At 42.8% G+C, this 23,087-nt stretch overlaps 1 protein-coding gene across 3 annotated transcripts in view; it reads right to left on the reverse strand.

The window, feature by feature from the left end:
* Positions 1-5,961: 5,961 nt before the first annotated feature.
* LOC134957927 (uncharacterized) overlaps positions 5,962-23,087 on the reverse strand; it is a 323,394-nt gene continuing 306,268 nt past the window's right edge. For all 3 annotated transcript variants that reach the window (XM_063940176.1, XM_063940175.1, XM_063940174.1), the window contains one exon: positions 5,962-6,569. In XM_063940176.1, coding sequence (XP_063796246.1) covers positions 6,363-6,569 — 207 coding nt within the window. In that variant the 3' untranslated portion in view covers positions 5,962-6,362. The remainder of the gene's footprint in view (positions 6,570-23,087) is intronic.

Raw genomic sequence — 23,087 nt, forward strand, 5'->3', positions numbered from 1 at the left:
TACCTGGGGTCCTTAATAAACCCCTAGTGACCAATCACACCCGTCGGTACTCCAAAATACTAATCAACCAATCACAGGCCAATCTACCTACTTAGTCTCTTGTTTCTATGGCTAAACTACTTGTCCATCAAAACCTGGAAATCTGTCCATTTATGGTGCCCTTCTTGATTGGTTCCAATGAATGTCCATCACCCTTTCGGGATCCTCCACGGGACCGCGTCATATCCGGACATACGGCCCTCCATTTCCGGGTCAGTGACGTCGAGCGCTGTAGCCGGTCTCCTCCTTGCGGCTCTGGGGATGCGTCCTGGTTGCCATGGAGAAGTGACGCCGATGCCGGACGTGTCCCGGTTACCATGGAGAGTTGACGCCGATGCTGGATGCGCGTCATCCCCGGGGTCTCCGTTTAGGCTGTTTAACAGCGTAACGTCATATCCCATGTTGCCATGGATATCTACAAACAACGGCAGTATATTACCATTCAATTTAGCACAAGGGTATATTTAAAAGTATTAATATCAGCATAACATTTAGTCCTATGTATTTCCAGTATTCATAAAACATTTCATTCTTGTTTAAAACTTTTTAGCATACTTCAAATCCCTTATATCTGGTCTTGTAAATTAGACATGATAAAAATACATAAATAAATGCATGAAAAATTATATAAATGAACATGATAAAAATGTGTGATTCAATGCATAAAATACACTCCTCGTTCAGTGTATTCCTGTTGCCTGCTCTCACAAAAACCATTTTAATTCAAAATCACTATTGATACCATGTGGATGCAGTGTGTTGAAATCAAATATACATTGCATCTCACATTTGGCCAAGAGGGTAGCAATATCCCTCTGGCGTGGGTTACCTAAAATCACTTTCAATCCTGCAAATCTCACTATGGCTTTTGTGGAGCTCTGATGGTACTTTTTAAAATGATTGGACAGGGCATGGTGTCTAACCCCTTTTTTATATTTCGACAATGCTCGCCTATCCAAATTTTTAACACCCTGGAGGTTCTCCCTATGTAAAAAAGGTTACACGTGCATTCAATGAAATAAATAACATTCTTTGTATTACATGTTACAAAATTACTCCAATTAAAAATCTTTCCATTTATGCAGATGGTATCAAGTTTTTTTGACCCATCATGCTTAACTTCTCGACATCCCACACAAGACCCACATCTATGGAAGCCCTTAGTGGTAATCCTTCCTTCTCGTTTTGTTGGTGGGAGGTAGCTTCTCACCAGTTTGGTTTTCAAGTTGGGGGCTTTTTTATCTATAAATATGGGATGGTCTGGAATCACCTTGTTTAATATTGGGTCTTTCTGTAAAATTTTTCAATTTTTCTTAAATTATTTTTCCAACATTTTATGTTGGGAACTAAAACCAGTAATGAAAGCCCACTCAAAATTGTCTCCAAACCGAACCCAGTTATTCCGGCTCTATATTTATTACCCAAAATTCATAAAAATGCATCCCATCCCGCAGGTAGACCGATAATATCCGGTATTGATTCTGCAACAGCAAATCTATCGGAATATATCGATTTTTCTTGCAGCCACTCGTACTGAATAATCCCTCGCATTTGAAGGATACAAAGGACTTCCTTAATTTTCTTGCTGAGGTACAATGGGAAGAGAATATGACTATGGTTACAGCGGACGTTAAGTCGCTGTACTCAATAATAAAACATGATGACGGAATACAATCTATTTCGAAGTATTTAAGCAAAAGCACTTTAGATGAACAAACACAAGCCTTCATTATTGAAGGCATACATTTCATTCTTAAAAACAATTATTTTATCTTTAATGGAGAATTTTATATTCAGAAGGTCGGCACCGCCATTGGCACCAGGTTCGCTCCCAGTTATGCTAATATTTTTATGGGACAATGGGAGACCGATTACGTATTAAACCAGAACCCATTTGGAGCGAACCTGGTGTCCTGGCGGCGATATATTGACAACGTTTTTTTCATTTGGAGAGGTGATAGGGAAGTTTTAGAGCAATTTTGCACATATCTTAATACTAATTTATTAAACATAGAGTTGACATTCAATATAGATCAAACGGAAATATTTTTTTTAGATATTACTGTATTTATTGAAGAACAGTCTATACATACTAAAACCTTCACCAAACAGACGGATTCTAGATCATATATAGAATTCGATAGCTGTCATCACGTTAACTGGCTGAACTCCATTCCGCAAGGTCAATTTAAACGCCTCAGAAGGAATTGTACAGATGATAATATGTTTAGACAACAGGCCGTTGAGTTAAAATCAAGGTTTGAAAAAATGGATACAAAGCGGAATGTGTGGAACGAGCCATACAAGAGGGTGAGAGAATTGACAGGAAGGATCTACTCGGAAAAAACCCACCGAAAAAGAATAGAAAAGAGAATTTTGAGTGGGCTTTCATTACTGGTTTTAGTTCCCAACATAAAATGTTGGAAAAATCATTTAAGAAAAATTGAAAATTTTACAGAAAGACCCAATATTAAACAAGGTGATTCCAGACCATCCCATATTTATATATAAAAAAGCCCCCAACTTGAAAACCAAACTGGTGAGAAGCTACCTCCCACCAACAAAACGAGAAGGAAGAATTACCACTAAGGGCTTCCATAGATGTGGGTCTTGTGTGGGATGTCGAGAAGTTAAGCATGATGGGTCAAAAAAACTTGATACCATCTGCATAAATGGAAAGATTTTTAATTGGAGTAATTTTGTAACATGTAATACAAAGAATGTTATTTATTTCATTGAATGCACGTATAACCTTTTTTACATAGGGAGAACCTCCAGGGTATTAAAAATTCGGATAGGCGAGCATTGTCGAAATATAAAAAAGGGGTTAGACACCCATGCCCTGTCCAATCATTTTAAAAAGTACCATCAGAGCTCCACAAAAGCCATAGTGAGATTTGCAGGATTGAAAGTGATTTTAGGTAACCCACGCCAGAGGGATATTGCTACCCTCTTGGCCAAATGTGAGATGCAATGTATATTTGATTTCAACACACTGCATCCACATGGTATCAATAGTGATTTTGAATTAAATGGTTTTTGTGAGAGCAGGCAACAGGAATACACTGAACGAGGAGTGTATTTTATGCATTGAATCACACATTTTTATCATGTTCATTTATATAATTTTTCATGCATTTATTTATGTATTTTTATCATGTCTAATTTACAAGACCAGATATAAGGGATTTGAAGTATGCTAAAAAGTTTTAAACAAGAATGAAATGTTTTATGAATACTGGAAATACATAGGACTAAATGTTATGCTGATATTAATACTTTTAAATATACCCTTGTGCTAAATTGAATGGTAATATACTGCCGTTGTTTGTAGATATCCATGGCAACATGGGATATGACGTTACGCTGTTAAACAGCCTAGACGGAGACCCCGGGGATGACGCGCATCCAGCATCGGCGTCAACTCTCCATGGTAACCGGGACACGTCCGGCATCGGCGTCACTTCTCCATGGCAACCAGGACGCATCCCCAGAGCCGCAAGGAGGAGACCAGCTACGGCGCTCGACGTCACGGACCCGGAAATGGAGGGCCGTATGTCCGGATATGACGCGGTCCCGTGGAGGATCCCGAAAGGGTGATGGACATTCATTGGAACCAATCAAGAAGGGCACCATAAATGGACAGATTTCCAGGTTTTGATGGACAAGTAGTTTAGCCATAGAAACAAGAGACTAAGTAGGTAGATTGGCCTGTGATTGGTTGATTAGTATTTTGGAGTACCGACGGGTGTGATTGGTCACTAGGGGTTTATTAAGGACCCCAGGTATAGGAGTGAATTCATACTGCCTTGAGAAAGACCCAAAGCAGGTGGGTCGAAACGCGTTGGCTTCTTTGGACCCCAGATTCCTGTGGACGAAGGGTGGACTGCTGTTCGGATACCAGATCATTCATCCCAGACTGCTTACCCGGGTGGTTCGTTTGGTGAAATATTCACATGCTTTTTTTGAGAGCTAATAGCATTAGTTCTCAGAAACTCTGGTAATTGCACAGCTTTTAAACCATTCTATCTAAGGACTAAAGGGGGTTCCATTTCCATATTGTCATGTCTTTTTTGTATATGTGTATGTAATTAAAAAGTGTCATCTTGATTTTACTACACATGGTACATTTTTGTTCTCTCCACATGTGCTGACGGCCTAAGGATAGAGGACAGGAGGATTATGAGGACATTCTGCATATAAAGGAATGTATCTTATATTATTCTGACTTAACTGGTGTGGCGCCTTTTTCAGCAAATACTGATCTTTTTTTGCCCAGGTTGTAAGAATGGTCTCATATCTGACTGCGACATGGTCTCCTTTGGAAGAGGGGTACCAGTCTTTTGAGAAGATTTCCTATTTCTGGTCATCATTCAGTCAGCATCAAAAAGCATAAATTCACGTAGGTGCAGGATATCGAGGTAGACTGAAATGACATAATTCACAAAAAGATGCCTTCAGCGGGGTGGCCCCCAGTGGGATGGCTTCAACAGGTAATTACTGTATCAATGGCAGCGGAAACCTAGGAGAGCACATATCCATAGCATAGAACCACTGAAAAGCCCAGGTAGAGCAGAAAAACATTCAACAGAAAACACTGTGCAGGCACTGATCATCTTCTGAGGTGGGAGAACGCCTCCAAATATGTAATGTGTAATCATGTAATAGACAGCTCAGATTAAATGAAATTCCTCAGGCTAGCAATAAGAGGGAGTCTCCTGTAGGTGAGCAGGCAATTATCCTATCAGGTCACTAGAAGCTCAGCCCTGCAATCCTGATTCACAAAACACAGCCACCAACTTCCCTACTCCCACTACAAATGTCTGCACAAGTGAAATGGTAGAGAGGATAGTATCCTATATAGGGGACAAAACAGGAGCTGCTTTGATATTTGTCTGCCCTGTCAGCCAGCTGGACCCTAACCCTCCAGGGTGAGCAATTATTATTGACAGTTAAGTGTGGGGACACCTGGGAGCAGCGTAACTACTGCAGCCCAGGGCTGTTGGATGAAAATAAGGAGGTAGTTACCCACCTCTATGTCAGGGATCAGCAGTGAATGTGAGGAGGAACACTGCAAGGGCACTGTTTCCTGTGTAGTCAGGTGGGTGCTGAGACAGGGTGACCTCTGCAGGCATCTGCGGAGCTCCAGAGAGCAGCAGGCAGTAAGGAGTGCGGTGGTATGAGGGAGAGCGATCACGTCCGGCTGTGGCGTCAGGAGCACTTCACCCCACTCATCCAGAGGCAGCCGGGATGCGGGAGGAGATAGGCTGTGCCGGGAAGACACAGGGCGCGCCCGGTGTCACACACCTCTGGCACCCGCGGCTCATCAGAGATGCGACCCAGGGTCCCAGGACTTCAGACGACTGTCAGTGGTGAGAGGGGCTATTAGGGGGACCCGGCGGGTAGGCAGATGGGCGCATGTCCACTAGACTCCGTGTGGACAATGACTGGAGGTCAGTGCACGGCAGGGGGGGGGGGGGGGATGGGGATTGAGGTCCCGGCTTCACGCTGGGAGAGGGCAGCAAACCGCAGAGTCACATAAGCTGACTCCCGGCTCCGCAGCACCCCCCCAATGCAGCAGGGCAGCAGATGAAGGTGTAGGGGCTTTTTAAGAGTGTAGGGGAGGGAGAGCCCTGAGGAATTTGCACTTTAAAAGAGAGTAGAGCAGGAGCTGGAAGCACACACGCCTGCTCGCTCTCACGGCCAGGCCACGCCCTCCATCCCATATATTTATATTGCTGTTTTCTTATGCTGCTTTCACATCGCAAAATCTGCTTTTGAAACGGTTCTTTAAATGGTTCTTAAAACGGGTCTGAGCAGTTAAACCCCCTTCACATTGCATGTTGTAGCCAGTATATTACCATTTCATTACCGTTTTGGTACCTTTCACACTGAACCCGTTTCACCCATACAAAACAGTGATTGTCATTTTAAATGTTTATTTCCTGCTTCTGCCTGGTGACATCACACATGGAGACAGCCTATCACCTTCTGGGGCTTGCAAATACCGTTTCAGACCCTTTCACACTGCACAATGAAACGGGTCTGAAACGGGTAGAACCCTGCTTTTTACCGTTTCAAAATACCGGTATTTTGAAAACGGTAAATTGAAGGTGACCCTTTCACATCGCAGCTCGAACCGTTTAGGAAGCCTGAAAAATCGGCACTTTACCGGGTTCAAGCTGCGGTGTGAAAGGGGTATCACTGACCCTTTAGCAAAAAAATAAGGGTAGACAAGTTAGTGTCAAAACACATTTTGCTCCATCATTCTGAAGTTCTTTATAACAGAGTTTCAATTAAAGGCTCTGATTCTGATTTTTTCACTAAATTTCAGATGAGTTCTCATTGTCCAAAGAAAATTCTGTATAGATATCCTCTATAAGGAAAAGAGTAGAGACACGACTGTGTTCTACTTCTGACTCCAATTGCCCATGTGAAATAGACTGTAAAGCCATAGGGCAAAGGTTTTCGTCCATTGGTTCCTCAGCAGCAGATATTGTTCTTACTTGTAATTCTGTATGGGACAGGTTCTGCAAAATAAAAATTATATATTGTGGTGTTATGGAGTATGGTGGCACTATATAGATAAAAAATAATGTTGCTGTTAAAAATGATTGTAATAAACATTTATAATTTTAATGTTAAACATTACTGTAATAAACTAATGGTTGGGATGAAGGACTGATGGAAGGAACCATGCAGTGTTGAACAACTTTGCACACCCATAATGTTTACCTATAATCTCAATAAATTACCAAAGTGGGGCACTTATGAAACATAAAAACAGATGCATATACGACTATGTTACAGATAAGTTCAGAGCACACAACAAACAAAAGGTAATATCAAATGCAGCTACCAAAGCACAGTAACAATATCACAACACATCAAATCTTATATAAAAGTTGTTTGGATTTATATTATAACAATTCAGGTTAGATTGCAGATTCTGCTAAAAAGCAGAGGCTGCGATCCTTTTTTTCACATGCTGGGGGCCGCCCATCGCAGGGCAATTTAATTGTGAGCGCAGCAACTGTGGACGACCCCCTGCCTCTGCTTCCCGGCTGACTACATCTACTGTTCACTGTTTCCTACACACACTGCTGCCCTCAATCTAATGGGGGGTTTCTCCTGATGATATTTATCTCTTTTTTTTTTAAGCAAACTTCTCTCCAATTCCAGATGGTGATTCGTAGATGTTCCCCTTCAGTAATTTAACTGTCAGCACTACTATCCCATACACACATAATGGGCCTGATTCAGAGGCGGATGCAGTGTTGATGTCGTACGACCCTTCCTCAAGAAAAAAAAGTGTGAGGTGATAGCCTGAGGGGTTAACTCAGGTGTGAGTAATCAGGAGTAATCAGGAGGGTGAGGGGCTGATTGAAACAGCTGGGTGAGCCTATATAAGCAGTGACCAGACTCTTTGAGCCTGCTCTGTGGGGCTGGTCTCTTCAAAGTGCTGCTGGGATTTCTAAGTGAGTTGGAAACAGTATAAAGGTGAGTTTTTTAATACACAATCAGGAACACACATATTTGCAGTACCATTAAACTTCTGGTGAGACTGCAAGGGGCTGACCTTGTGAGTGAGTGAGAGGGTCTCTTACTTGGAGTAGCAGAGGGGCTGTGATTGTGCGGGTGTGAGGGGCATTTTTTATTTTTTTTCTTAGCAGGAGCTGGAAGCCGAGTGAAAAGGAGGAGCAGTGAGCTGGTACAACTGCAACTGCTAAGTGGAGTATAGGTGCCGCAGGTGAGAGCACTACGGCTGCATAAAAGTGAAGGACCAAGAACCGCACAAAGATAGATAAGTATAAGCCAGCTTAATTATTGTATAAGTGATATTGCTTGTCTTCTATTTTTTATTTTTGCTGCTTTTTCTTTGAGTGTAACAGGGAGTTAGACCTTGCAAACAATACGGGAGGGGCTGTGATTGAGGACCTCACTCAGTGCATGTCGTGCAAGATGTATGCACACCTGGAGCTACCGGCCCAGTGTGAATACATCTGCACGAGGTGTGTGCGAACTGTTGCCCTGGAAGCCCAGGTAACTGATCTAGAGCAAACGGTTACGCGACTGAGGGAGATTCACAATCTCGAGCGTAGTTTAGACAGAACGGTGGAGGAGTTGCGGGAGGGGTCACTGGTAGAAGAGGATGATGATCAGGTAGCCAGTTGGGTCACAGTTAGAAGGAAGAATAAGAGGGGGAGGCACGACATCTCCGAACTATCAAACCCGAACAAATTTGCCCGATTGGACGAGGAATCGGAGGATGATAGCGAAGAAATGACGGTGCCGGAGGAGACTGCTCCCTCTAGCATCCAGAGGTGCGGTCCCTCTGGCGCGGTTGGGATAAAAGATAGAGAGGCACCTAGTCAAATGGTGGTGGTAGGGGATTCTATCATCAGGAAGGCAGATAGGGCAATCTGCTACCGGGACCGTGATCGCCGTACAGTCTGTTGTCTCCCGGGTGCTCGGGTACGGCACATCGCGGACCGGGTAGATAGATTGTTGGGAGGGGCTGGCAAAGACCCGGCGGTCTTGGTGCACGTTGGCACCAATGACAAAGTTAGCGGAAGGTGGGATGTCCTTAAGAAAGATTATAGGGACTTAGGAAAGAAACTGAAGGCAAGGACATCTAAGGTAATATTCTCGGAATTATTACCCGTGCCACGCGCTAGTCCAGGGAGGCAGAGGGAGATTAGGGAGGTAAATGTGTGGCTTAGGGATTGGTGCAGGAAAGAGGGGTTTGTGTTCCTGGAACACTGGGCGGACTTCTCAGTCAGACGCCATCTCTTTTGTCGTGACGGATTGCACCTGACTGAGGAGGGGGCAGCGGTGCTGGGGGGAAGGATGGTTAGAAGGTTGGAGGAGATTTTAAACTAGGAGCCAGGGGGGAGGGTTTAGCTAAAAACTACGGGTCATGCAGTGAGAATAGTGGGGATGGCGGTAGTAAACAAAATGGGGGAGAAGTTGGGGGGAGGGTAAGAGCAGGCAGTAAGGTTATTAACATGGGTACTAAAAGGGATTTTACCAAAGCACTAACCAATGACGATTACAGGTCATCCTTGCCACATAAGGTGAAAGATGTCCCTAATGCAAGGGAAAATACTTATCTTAGTTGTATGTATGTAAACGCCAGAAGCATTACTGGTAAAAAGGGTGAACTAGAAATACTTGCAGCAAGCAAACAGTATGATATTATAGGCATTACTGAAACTTGGTGGGATGAATCTCATGACTGGACAGTCAATCTAGAGGGCTATACACTGTTTAGGAGAGACAGACTAAATAAAAAGGGTGGAGGGGTGTGTCTGTACGTAAAGCCGTTTTTAAAACCTAATATATGGGAAGATACTCAGGAGGGTACTGTAGACACTGTTGAGACACTATGGGTAGAAATTGCATGCGGGGAAAAAGGAACAAAAAAGTTAGTATTGGGTGTATGCTATAGGCCGCCTGGTATCAACGCATCTGATGATGAATTGTTACTAAAGCAAATTGAAAAAGCAGCAGGAGTAGGAGACATAGTAGTGATGGGAGATTTTAACTATCCAGAGATAAACTGGAAAAACGATTCATGGGATACTGCTAGGGGCAGTATGTTTTTAAACACACTAAATGATAACTACCTAGTCCAACTAATTGAGGAACCAACTAGGTACAATGCAATCTTAGACCTGGTATTAACAAACAATCAGGATTTGGTATCGGGTATTATAGTAGGGGAACCCATAGGAAACAGCGACCATAATATGGTCACATTCAATATCAGTTTCTACAAACAGCCCTATACTGGCTCAACTAGGACTTTAAATTTTAGCAAAGCAAATTTTGAAATGATGAGGGTATTTTTCAGGGATATTGAATGGGAAGGTTTGTTTTTAGGAAAAAATACTACGGAGAAATGGGAGGTACTAAAATTCCTGCTAGCTAAAAATACACTCAAATATATTCCTATGAGTAGCAAAAAAGGGAATAAAAATCATAAACCGATGTGGCTTAACAAAAAGATTAAGGAACTTATGGGCAAGAAAAGGCGAGCATTTAAAAAATACAAATCTGACGGGGAAGCAGAGTCATTTCAGCACTATAAGGAATGTAACAAAAATTGCAAAAAGGAAATAAGAGCGGCTAAAGTAGAAACTGAAAAACTAGTAGCAAAGGAAAGCAAAGCAAATCCCAAAAAATTCTTTAAATACATCAATAGCAAGAGATTAAAAAAGGAGAGTATAGGCCCTTTGAAGGACACGTTGGGAGTCTTAAGCAAAAATGATAATGACATAGCGAACACACTAAATGAGTTTTTTTCAACAGTATTCACTAGAGAGGACCCAATTCAGGGACTGACACACAATCTCAATAAGGACAATATCACACTGATAGGTACTTATTTAAGCGAGGAAGTAGTCTGTCACCGATTAAAACATTTAAAGATTAATAAATCACCAGGGCCAGATGGTATTTATCCAAGGGTTCTAATGGAGCTTCACTCTGAACTGGCAAAACCGCTATCTCTGATCTTTGAGGATTCAGTTATATCAGGTATGGTTCCCAAAGACTGGCGTATAGCGGAAGTAGTGCCTATATTCAAAAAGGGAAGTAAAGCTGAACCAGGTAATTATAGACCAGTTAGTCTTACATCTATAGTGGGGAAAGTATTGGAAGGTATTCTAAGAGATAGTATTCAGAAGTTCCTTGAAACCAATAAGGTCATTAAAAGGAATCAACATGGGTTTATGAAGGACAGATCCTGTCAAACCAACTTACTTGGCTTTTATGAAACAGTAAGCGCAAACCTAGATCAGGGTAAAGACGTGGATGTAATCTTTTTAGACTTTGCCAAAGCGTTTGATACTGTACCACACATGAGACTTATATACAAGCTACAAGAATCAGGGCTAGGAAGCACAATATGCACTTGGGTCAAAAACTGGTTAGATAATAGGAAGCAGCGCGTTGTGGTTAATGGATATTTTTCAACTTGGACTGAAGTGCTAAGTGGTGTGCCGCAAGGCTCAGTATTAGGACCGCTATTGTTCAATATTTTCATTAACGACCTAACAGAAGGTCTAGAGAGCATGGTGTCAATTTTTGCAGATGATACCAAATTGTGTAAGGCTATAAATACAGAGGAGGATGCCGAGTCTCTTCAGAACGACTTAGTCAAATTAGAAGCATGGGCAGCCAAATGGAGAATGCGCTTCAACACAGACAAGTGTAAGGTAATGCACTGTGGTAACAAGAACAAAAATTACACCTACCTACTAAATGGGGTAAAACTAGGGGATTCTGTACTGGAAAAGGACTTAGGTGTCCTCATAGATAGCAAGCTAAGCAGTAGTACCCAAAGTAGGACTGCAGCAAAGAAGGCTAACAAGATATTAGCATGCATAAAACGGGGTATTGATGCTAGGGACGAGAGTATTATACTCCCATTATATAAATCACTAGTGAGGCCACACCTTGAATACTGTGTACAGTTCTGGGCACCGTACTACAAAAAGGATATCCTGGAGCTTGAAAAGGTACAAAGGAGGGCGACCAAACTAATTAAGGGCATGGAGACGATGGAATACAAGGAAAGGCTTGAAAGACTAGGCATGTTTACATTGGAAAAGCGGAGACTAAGAGGGGATATGATCAACATCTACAAATATATAAGGGGACAATACTCAGAGCTTGCGCGGGACCTGTTTTTGGTTAGATCAACACAGAGGACTCGTGGACACTCGCTCAGGTTAGAGGAGAGGAGATTCCGCACAATACGGCGTAAAGGCTTTTTCACGGTAAGGACAATACGTGTTTGGAATTCCCTGCCCGAGGGAGTTGTAATGGCGGAATCTGTCAACACCTTTAAGAATGGGTTAGATAAATTCCTATTGGATAAGGATATCCAGGGGTATGGTGCATAGTCATGCATTATAGTTACTATTTAGTCAAATCATCATGCAGAGGACACCACAAATAGGTTGAACTCGATGGACAATTGTCTTTTTTCAACCTCAGATACTATGTTACTATGTTACTATGTAAGACATGAGGAAGGAGATACGGTCCCCAAAATGTCACAAATAAACACACACTGCACAGGTTTTTTTCAACGTTCTGTGAGTCTCGGTGCCGCCAACAACAAGCTTTCCATATTTGTGGGCATCTATCCTCCTGGAGGGCACCATAGCAGCTAGCCTGCAGTGAATGGAGTACTGGGGCGAATATATATATATTTATATATATATACACATACATACATACATACATATTCTGTAACTAGGAGGAAGGCATAGTATAGGGAGCTCACAGCAGGGGGCCCTGACACTCACCCCAGCACACAATAACTGACTGCACTTCTAATCCCCAAACTTCCCAACACATATAAGGGGCTGGCCTCCCCCTCTACCCATCCAATTACATAGAGCAGCAGCACACAAACCCCTCACCTCTTTACCCTCTGTCGAAGTCGAAAATATTACACCTACACTCTACACATACAAACACCATTTAGAGTGGCCTCTGCGGTTGCGTACCAGCCGTGCGTACCCAAACCCGGATGCTGCGTACATTGGCTCGTGAAGCCCTGCGTATTAGCATGGGGTAAATACGGTAACATACGCATTCGCATAGAAAGGCCCCAAAGCCATGTTCAATATTTTATCCATATAGTGCAGAATTTACACATAGTCTGTACATTCATCAATGGCAATTTACTGTGCACACACAAATTAATCAAACCACTCATACGCATTCAAAGGCGATTCTTCCAGAAACTCAATCACAAACAGTGTCTTGAATGTATCAGACTGTCTTGTTTACACAAAGCTTAGTAATCATGGAACATGGACCCTGATCTATGAAGAAGGTAAATACCTTTGGTTGCCCCCATTGTTTTAGAGTGTATATTGAGACAACAGATACTGGACTGTCATTGTTTTACTAGAAGCCAGGACAAACAAGAAGACCATATACATCCTACACAAAACACAAGCCAAAACCTTACTTGTACAATAACTTGCAAAACCACTAAATAGCTGACAAAATACAGACCAGACATTTAATGTATGATATACTGTATAACAATTATATTCTCATACACATAGTCTAAACTCATCCAACCCATGGTGATATATGTATATTTCATAACTAATTGTAATAGCAGGAATGTATATATATATATATATATATATATATATACAAACAAATATAGAAAACCACAGCACTCGCCACCCCAGAAGCGGGGTGCAGTATCTGCACTCACCACTCATAGGGTGGGGTGCATGCAGCCCATGGCCACCTACCCAAATACATCCAAAATAGAGAATTCAGCACTCACCATAGCAAGCTCACTTGTCCTCACAACATCAATAAATAAATGATGGGGGTTTAGTTGGTGGATTGGCCAATGCACGGAAGCCTGCATACCGATTTTCAAGGTACCCCACCTTCATGCAGGTCCTACACTATCACAAAGCCTAAAGAATTAAAACCTGGCAACTGTATCACATATATTATAACTGCAAATATGCCCACTAGGTTTAATGTATACCTGCCACATATCTAGTGGCTTTTAAAGGCATACTAGTCACCTGACACAGCCGATAAATTACTAAGGAGCAGCTGACACAGGTTTAGAACAATTAAGATTACACAGGGGTGCATGAAAAGGCCTGTGACCATGGTTAATAAGAGTTAACCAAAGATTAACCCCAAAATATACAAACAAATATAGAAAACCACAGCACTCGCCACCCCAGAAGCGGGGTGCAGTATCTGCACTCACCACTCATAGGGTGGGGTGCATGCAGCCCATGGCCACCTACCCAAATACATACAAAATAGAGAATTCAGCACTCACCATAGCAAGCTCACTTGTCCTCACAACATCAATAAATAAATGATGGGGGTTTAGTTGGTGGATTGGCCAATGCACGGAAGCCTGCATACCGATTTTCAAGGTACCCCACCTTCATGCAGGTCCTACACTATCACAAAGCCTAAAGAATTAAAACCTGGCAACTGTATCACATATATTATAACTGCAAATATGCCCACTAGGTTTAATGTATGCCTGCCACATATCTAGTGGCTTTTAAAGGCATACTAGTCACCTGACACAGCCGATAAATTACTAAGGAGCAGCTGACACAGGTTTAGAACAATTAAGATTACACAGGGGTGCATGAAAAGGCCTGTGACCATGGTTAATAAGAGTTAACCAAAGATTAACCCCAAAATATACAAACAAATATAGAAAACCACAGCACTCGCCACCCCAGAAGCGGGGTGCAGTATCTGCACTCACCACTCATAGGGTGGGGTGCATGCAGCCCATGGCCACCTACCCAAATACATACAAAATAGAGAATTCAGCACTCACCATAGCAAGCTCACTTGTCCTCACAACATCAATAAATAAATGATGGGGGTTTAGTTGGTGGATTGGCCAATGCACGGAAGCCTGCATACCGATTTTCAAGGTACCCCACCTTCATGCAGGTCCTACACTATCACAAAGCCTAAAGAATTAAAACCTGGCAACTGTATCACATATATTATAACTGCAAATATGCCCACTAGGTTTAATGTATGCCTGCCACATATCTAGTGGCTTTTAAAGGCATACTAGTCACCTGACACAGCCGATAAATTACTAAGGAGCAGCTGACACAGGTTTAGAACAATTAAGATTACACAGGGGTGCATGAAAAGGCCTGTGACCATGGTTAATAAGAGTTAACCAAAGATTAACCCCAAAATATACAAACAAATATAGAAAACCACAGCACTCGCCACCCCAGAAGCGGGGTGCAGTATCTGCACTCACCACTCATAGGGTGGGGTGCATGCAGCCCATGGCCACCTACCCAAATACATACAAAATAGATTAAACCTAGTGGGCATATTTGCAGTTATAATATATGTGATACAGTTGCCAGGTTTTAATTCTTTAGGCTTTGTGATAGTGTAGGACCTGCATGAAGGTGGGGTACCTTGAAAATCGGTATGCAGGCTTCCGTGCATTGGCCAATCCACCAACTAAACCCCCATCATTTATTTATTGATGTTGTGAGGACAAGTGAGCTTGCTATGGTGAGTGCTGAATTCTCTATTTTGTATGTATTTGGGTAGGTGGCCATGGGCTGCATGCACCCCACCCTATGAGTGGTGAGTGCAGATACTGCACCCCGCTTCTGGGGTGGCGAGTGCTGTGGTTTTCTATATTTGTTTGTATATTTTGGGGTTAATCTTTGGTTAACTCTTATTAACCATGGTCACAGGCCTTTTCATGCACCCCTGTGTAATCTTAATTGTTCTAAACCTGTGTCAGCTGCTCCTTAGTAATTTATCGGCTGTGTCAGGTGACTAGTATGCCTTTAAAAGCCACTAGATATGTGGCAGGCATACATTAAACCTAGTGGGCATATTTGCAGTTATAATATATGTGATACAGTTGCCAGGTTTTAATTCTTTAGGCTTTGTGATAGTGTAGGACTTGCATGAAGGTGGGGTACCTTGAAAATCGGTATGCAGGCTTCCGTGCATTGGCCAATCCACCAACTAAACCCCCATCATTTATTTATTGATGTTGTGAGGACAAGTGAGCTTGCTATGGTGAGTGCTGAATTCTCTATTTTGTATATATATATATATATATATATATATATATCTCTCGAGGATGGAAATGGATAAACATATCATGTGTGGGATCATATTGTTCAGGGTCACATAAGCAGTAATCCGGTGGGTATGAGGATATTGTCTCATATTGCAGCAATAAGTTATTAGTAATACCGGATTTATGTATGATAATGTGGTGGGTTAACTGGTCTTGGGGCAGGAACTCAGATGTAAACAACAGTAATCACATCTCAGGACTTAGCCATCGCCCACCGCTTGAGCTAACCAATGATCCCCAATGCACAGGATATGTCCCACCCCCGGAACAATGGAAGAAGAGCATACAGTTTCTATTGTTTCATGCTTTGGAATATTGTATAAAAGCCAAGCCTCCTGGCCGATCAGTGACATTCTCTGAAGGTCATCTATCCAGACTGACTGAGGACCGGAACCGGGTGGCGCAGGCGAACAAACGTATGAATCCATTGATTGTAGCCTTTTCTCTTATGTGATTGTATTTCTTGTTGTACCCCCTTTTGAGTAAATAACTGTTGGTGGGTTGGACCTCAACATTGCATATACAATTGGTGTCGCATTCCTTTCCTGTTAGGGGTTTTAAAGTGTATTCCGCCGCACGTGTAGCTACTTTGTGCTAACAGCGTGCCAGCGTGCTTACGCATTGTGCACGTATTTGATAGGGGTTTTACACACACACGCTTAGCGGTCGCAGCGGCCTGAACAGTTGTACATTTAAAGTGTTGCTTTTCTTCCTGAAAGTTAATCAGACTTAACACCTTGCATTATACAGCAGAGACTGGCACCCCCCTCCCCCACAGAAATACACCAGCGGCTGGCAAATCTCCCCCATCTCTCTACCCCTACAGACATACAGCAGCAGCCGGCAACCCTTTCCACTACCCACACTATACAGCAGTGGCTGACACCACCCCCTCTCCCCCACAGTATTCAGCAGCCATCTGACCCCCACCACAGGAGATGCACCAGACCGACGGCTTCCTCTCTTCCCCCACAGTATTCAGCAGCCATCTGACCCCCACCGCAGGAGATGCACTGGGAGAGAGGGGCGGGGAGGTTCGTACAGAGCTCCAGGCGGGAACTCAGGAAGAGACTGCCTTCTGAGCAGGTGCATGAGTAGTACTATCAGAATTTTGCAAAGCCACTAGTCAGCACTCGCCTGGACAGCTCTTTTTCAGTTCGGTTGTCCAGGACGATGATTTCAAATATAATATGCCGATATCCAGTATGTGCATTTTAATTGATAGCTTTACTAATTAGACCCCTTTATCTCTCTCCTTTTTATCACTCTCCAAGGCTTAGTACATCCCCCCTTCCTCTCTCCTTTAGTATCTTCAAGCAACTGGCCATTGCCTAGGAAAACTTGTAGATACTAGATGTTATGCCTGGCATTTTTAGTTACAATATAGGGGTTTATTTTCTAAGCCTTTTTGAGAGATAGAGTGGAGAGCGATAAAGTACCAGCCAATCAGCTCCCTAAGGGATCTATTTACTAAGCCTCGGATGGAGATAAAGTGGAGAAAGATAAAGTACCAGCCAATCAGCTCCTAACCACCATATCACAGCTGTGTTTTAAAAATGACAGTTAGGATCTGGTTGGCTGGTACTTTATCTCGGTCCACGTTCTCTCTTTCCAAGGCTTAATAAATAGACCCCTAAGGGGGTCTATTTACTAAGCCTTGGGTGGAAATAAAATGGACAGAGATAAAGTACTAGCCAATCAGCTCCTAACTGCCATGTTATAGGCTATGTTTGAAAAAGTACAGGAGCTGGTTAGTTGGGATTTTATCTCCATCCACTTCATCTCCATCTAATGCTTAGTAAATTTAACATGTGTGTACATGTAGGCAACATTTTTGGTTTGCCCATTTTCAGCAATAAGGTCTTGCTTCATTCCATTACTTTCAACAGTGCAACATAAAGTTAGTACTAATGCACTGTGTCGCTCACCCGGCCAGCAAACTGGGCATGCGCGAGATCTCCCATGAGCATCCCAGAGCCGCCACCCGCCACCTCCCCTCTGTGAAGATACTTTAGGACATCAACACCATGCAGCTGTCAAAATTTATGCTGACCGTTCATACATTGCCCCACACAACAGTGTACTATCTTTTAGTGCATAGCGCCCCCGTCTCTAGGCACGCACCGTCGCATTCATACATGGGGGAAATAGTATCAGGGCTGGTACTTTGGTCTCCATCCACTTTATCTCTCTCCAAGGCTTAGTACATAGACCCCATCATATTGTCCTTATTACCACTAAAATCTTTTAATAAATGATTGAGGGCCTATACACCATGGTGAGGTATCACTGTGCATACAGCACACACCAAAAGATTGCACTTCTGTATTAAATTGTCCTCTTAAGTCTCCCTGCTGATTGAAGACATATAAATGTTCCCCTAAAATTCTGGTCTAGTGGCTGATTAAAAACTTAATTGCTGTGTGCCAACCATTCAAGAGTGTCACTGCAATTACAGATATGCCATTGCTATAGTCTTTTTTAATTTTAACTTTGTTTTAGACAGGGTCAAGTTTGATAAAAATGTTTTGTAAGTGCCAAATAGTGCATTCATAATCCTATTATTCCCTTGCCTGCTGCATTACTATTACAGGTTGAGTATCCCATATCCAAATATTCCGAAATACGGAATATTCCGAAATACGGACTTTTCTGAGTGAGTTAGTGAAATCTTTGTTTTTTGATGGCTCAATGTACTCAAACTTTGTTTAATACACAAAGTTATTAAAAATATTGTATTAAATGACCTTCAGGCTGTGTGTATAAGGTGTATATGAAACATAAATGCATTCTGTGCTTAGACTTAGGCCCCATCACCTTGATAACTCATTATAGTATGCAATTATTCCAAAATCCGGAAAAATCTGATATCCAAAATACCTCTGGTCCCAAGCGTTTTGGATAAGGGATACTCAACCTGTACTGATGATGTTAAAGGCACATACTGTATCTGATCTTTGCAAATTAGAGCTTCTAGTTAAATTACATAATCTTCCAAAGTGCTGCTTGTATGTATGCAGAGCCAGATTAAGGCTATGGCGGGCCCGGGGCACTTTAAACATTTCTTGTTTATTCACCTTGACAAAGGGGTGTTAGCAGCCCGAAACGTTGGCTGGTCTTTTTTATCACTATGGATTAATGTACATCGTTTTTTGAACTATCCATGTGTCAGTCTCCGAGTGTGGCTGCATGCTAGGAATTGCTGGTTATGCTTTACGTACTGGGAAGGGTGAGTGCCAATCCGAAACTATATATGTAAAACACCCATGGACGGTGGCACTTCAGTAATAAATACACAAACTGCAGAACACTGTGCCTGACAATGAGGTAATTAAACATTGAAACGTTGCAGTAATCTGCAGTTTGTTGAATTTTTACAGAAGTGCCGCCATCCATGGGTGTTGTACAGATGGAGCCACGCTAGTCACTTGAATGTAGAGCGTCTCCGTCAGGGCGGGTGGGCCCAGAGACGCTTACAATGGGAAGCGGCTCTGTGCCCTCCCGACGTGACTAGGCGGACGAATCGCCTAGTCATGCCAGGAGTGCACGTGTGCGCCTCAGCCAGCAAAGATAACAGAGGCTCCATCTGTATATAGGCTCATCAGTGTGAGTGCCTGGGGAGGGCACCGGGACTTTACTTCTAGTTAACGGTTGTGCTGCTCGCATCCAGTCCTATATATATATATATATATACATACATACATACATACATACATACATGCATGAACACACATGTATGTATATATATATATATATATATATATATATGTATAGTACACACACACACACACACACACACACACACACACACATATATTATCAACACACAGAAACACACATTACACATACACACCAAGCCAACACGAATCAGAGCCAAACATTCCAATTAAACAAATAGCAAAAACAGAAAAAAACAATACAGCCAGCTTACTTTTTTCTCTGCTGCTGGCAGGCTGCAAATGACAGGGAGTGAGAGCTCGTTCCATATGTATGTATGTTTGCATGTATGCATGTATATGTATGTATGTTTGTATGCATGTATGTATGTATGTATGTATGTAAGTGCATCTGTAGATGAGTATGTACTAGGGCCCTCATTCCGAGTTGTTCGCTCGTTGCCGAGTTTCGCTATATTGCGATAAGTCGCTACCTGCGCATGCGCAAGGTTCGCAGAGCGCATGCGCTTAGTTATTTTACTCAACAGTTAGGAATTTTACTCACGGCATAACGAGGATTTTTCATCGTTCTGGTGATCGGAGTGTGATTGACAGGAAGTGAGTGTTTCTGGGCGGAAACTTGCCGTTTTATGGGTGTGTGCGGAAAAACGCTGCCGTTTCTGGGAAAACGTGGGAGTGGCTGGAGAAACGGGGGAGTGTCTGGGCGAACGCTGGGTGTGTTTGTGACGTCAAACCAGGAACGAAACTGACTGAACTGATCGCAGTGGCAGAGTAAGTCCCGAGCTACTCAGAAACTGCAAAGAAATTTCTATTCGCAATTATGCGAATCTTTCGTTCGCAATTCTGCAAAGCTAAGATTCACTCCCAGTAGGCGGCGGCTTAGCGTGTGCAATGCTGCTAAAAGCTGCTAGCGAGCGAACAACTCGGAATGAGGCCTATATGTGGGCTGGCAATCCTATTTCTGCTGAAGTTTTCCCACCTCCAGTATTGTCATTAACTATTTCTCTCTAAGATACACAATGGCCCTCATTCCGAGTTGATCGGTCGCAAGGCGAATTTAGCAGAGTTACACACGCTAAGCCGCCGCCTACTGGGAGTGAATCTTAGCTTCTTAAAATTGCGACCGATGTATTCGCAATATTGCGATTACTAACTACTTAGCAGTTTCTGAGTAGCTCCAGACTTACTCTGCCTGTGCGATCATTTCAGTGCTTGTCGTTCCTGGTTGACGTCACAAACACACCCAGCGTTCGCCCAGGCACTCCCACCGTTTCTCCGGCCACTCCTGCGTTTTTTCCGGAAACGGTAGCGTTTTCAGCCACACGCCCCTGAAACGCCGTGTTTCCGCCCAGTAACACCCATTTCCTGTCAATCACATAACAAAGCAGAATTCCTTTATGTATTTGCAACCCTTTATGAAGTCTAAGAACACTGTACGCTGTTTACTTAAGAAGTACCGTAAGGGTACGCTGGTTGCGTAACGATCGCTCAGCCGTAGGCGAGACGCTCAAGCGTCACGTTCGCTCACGGCCCAGAGATCACAGGACAGAATGATTCGCTATGGCGTAGCGGTTCGCTCGAGACCACGAGGAGATCACCAGCGGCGCAGACGCTCACAACGCTATACCTTTATGTCTAAACCTTATACCAATGAAATACACAGAATACCTTAATGTGAATACAGGGTGTAAGTGCAACCTTGTGTAACCTGACTAACTACAAAGCTGCTTGAGCGTTACCGACGCTCAAGTGAACACTTAACACTATAGGAAATACACAGATGCTGGTTTAGGGTCCAAAGCCTATTAACTGTATTATGTCTAATATACTTGTAAAAAGAGAATAACAGTACAAATGATACACTACAATATAACAGAGACTTCCTAACCAAAATACAATACTATCTAATACAATACAATACTAGTCTAGGGGAGATGTGAGAGAAAAGAGAAAGGAGAGAGAGAGAGAGAGAAATTGGCTCACAGTAAGACAATGATTACGGAGAGAAACTTACGCACAAGGGGAAACGATCGCAAGCGCCTCTGGACATCCAGCTTCCTGATTATCAGCAATGAGAACCATTTGAAGAGAAGTGAAGCTGGATGTCACAGACCCGTCTTTTATGCTACTCACACAATGCAATCTAATGGTCCCTACAGTCTCACTGTCCATTGGACGCAGGAACTCGGCTTCGCATTATAACAAAGGTCATAGGTTGATTCATACAGGTAAACTGTATCAGTGGTCTTGGTTATGCAAAACAATGGGTGATAACTAACACATTCCTGTCTTCTGGAGAGCTATTGTTTGGCGAATACAAAACAGAATCCTGTCTGGGTTCTGTTCTATATTCATGATGTCCACTTTCAGTTGAGACAATGACGTCTCAGCCCTTATTTTCCTGTATACAAATCCAGCCCCATTTGTAAACACAGGTGTTGGCCTTCTTCATTGAGTCTCAAAGCTCAGTGTAATTAAAGGCTATTGCACTCCGTCTGCGGGAAAGATACTGATTTGGAGTTCAATTGATCTTCAATTACTATTCCTGTGTTTACCTTATGCATGTGTAGATAGGAGGCCCTCTTAACATGCAAACATTTGTTTGGGGGATCTCTGAGGTCAAAGAGCCATTTGAGACCCACTGATGCCTGTCTCCAACTGTTCAGATGCATGACTAAGTAAGAACAAATAAAATGGACATAACTTCTTATGTCCATAACTATTCGCACGAGCGATTAATACGCTCCAAACCAACACCGGAATATCGCTAATTAAATACTCTTCCGATGGGTACCAAACACTGCTGTATGATTCCTGTTAGACCCTTCGTACAATACAAAGAGGGATTCCTCTGCTCAGGGACATTCTATATTAACCAAACTTTCAGAATCTATCAAAGGGACCATGATCTACAAACTACATTAATTGTGAAAATATGTAACGAATGAGTCGCACGCTACGACTACATAAACTCTACCGTAAATACGCATACCGTGCGCCCGCGGGTGCACGCTATTGCGGGTATGCGTCTTCACGGGAGAGCGTACGCATGCGCAGCGCGGACCAGTGTGCGGTGCAAATATGGCAACGTGCATAGAGACATTTTTCTGACTTTGACAGTCCACCCTTTGGCAGTCAATAATAACTGCCACCTTCTAAAACATTTCAAAAGGAGAAAAATGTAAGTCAGGGGTTAATTGATTTCCATGGTGGGGAAAGGAAGAAGAGTGGAGTAGGTGTGAAGAGGGTATGACCTAGTGAGAAAGCAGAAGCATGTGTGTATGAGTCCATGTTTGGAGGGTCATGTATCATCGTGCCGTACGTGTGGTAAATCAAGCTTCGAGGTATTGCGAAGTATACATTTGAATTCCTTCTTATCCCGTACTAAGGGTCTGTGGATGGGCTGTCAAACTCTACCGAGCTCATTTCGGCTGTGGTTGTAACAAAATGGGGATGCACATTTTAGTTGATGATACATGAATGGGGGAGGTATGTGGTTGCTGATATCTGTGCCTGTATTCCCTATCGTCTATGTGTGTCGTTACCTGAGGGTTGTAGAGATGAAGATAAAGAACACTTACGAAAAATGCAATGATATCCTATGTCAGGTAAATGTACATCTGTCGTCGAAGTTTTGTTCGGTATCTGTTGAAAGTCGTCTTCTTTGCGCTGTTTTGCTCATTAGGTGTGAGCAATAAGCT

This window comes from Pseudophryne corroboree, chromosome 9, assembly GCF_028390025.1.
Source record: "Pseudophryne corroboree isolate aPseCor3 chromosome 9, aPseCor3.hap2, whole genome shotgun sequence".
Lineage (NCBI taxonomy): Eukaryota > Metazoa > Chordata > Amphibia > Anura > Myobatrachidae > Pseudophryne > Pseudophryne corroboree.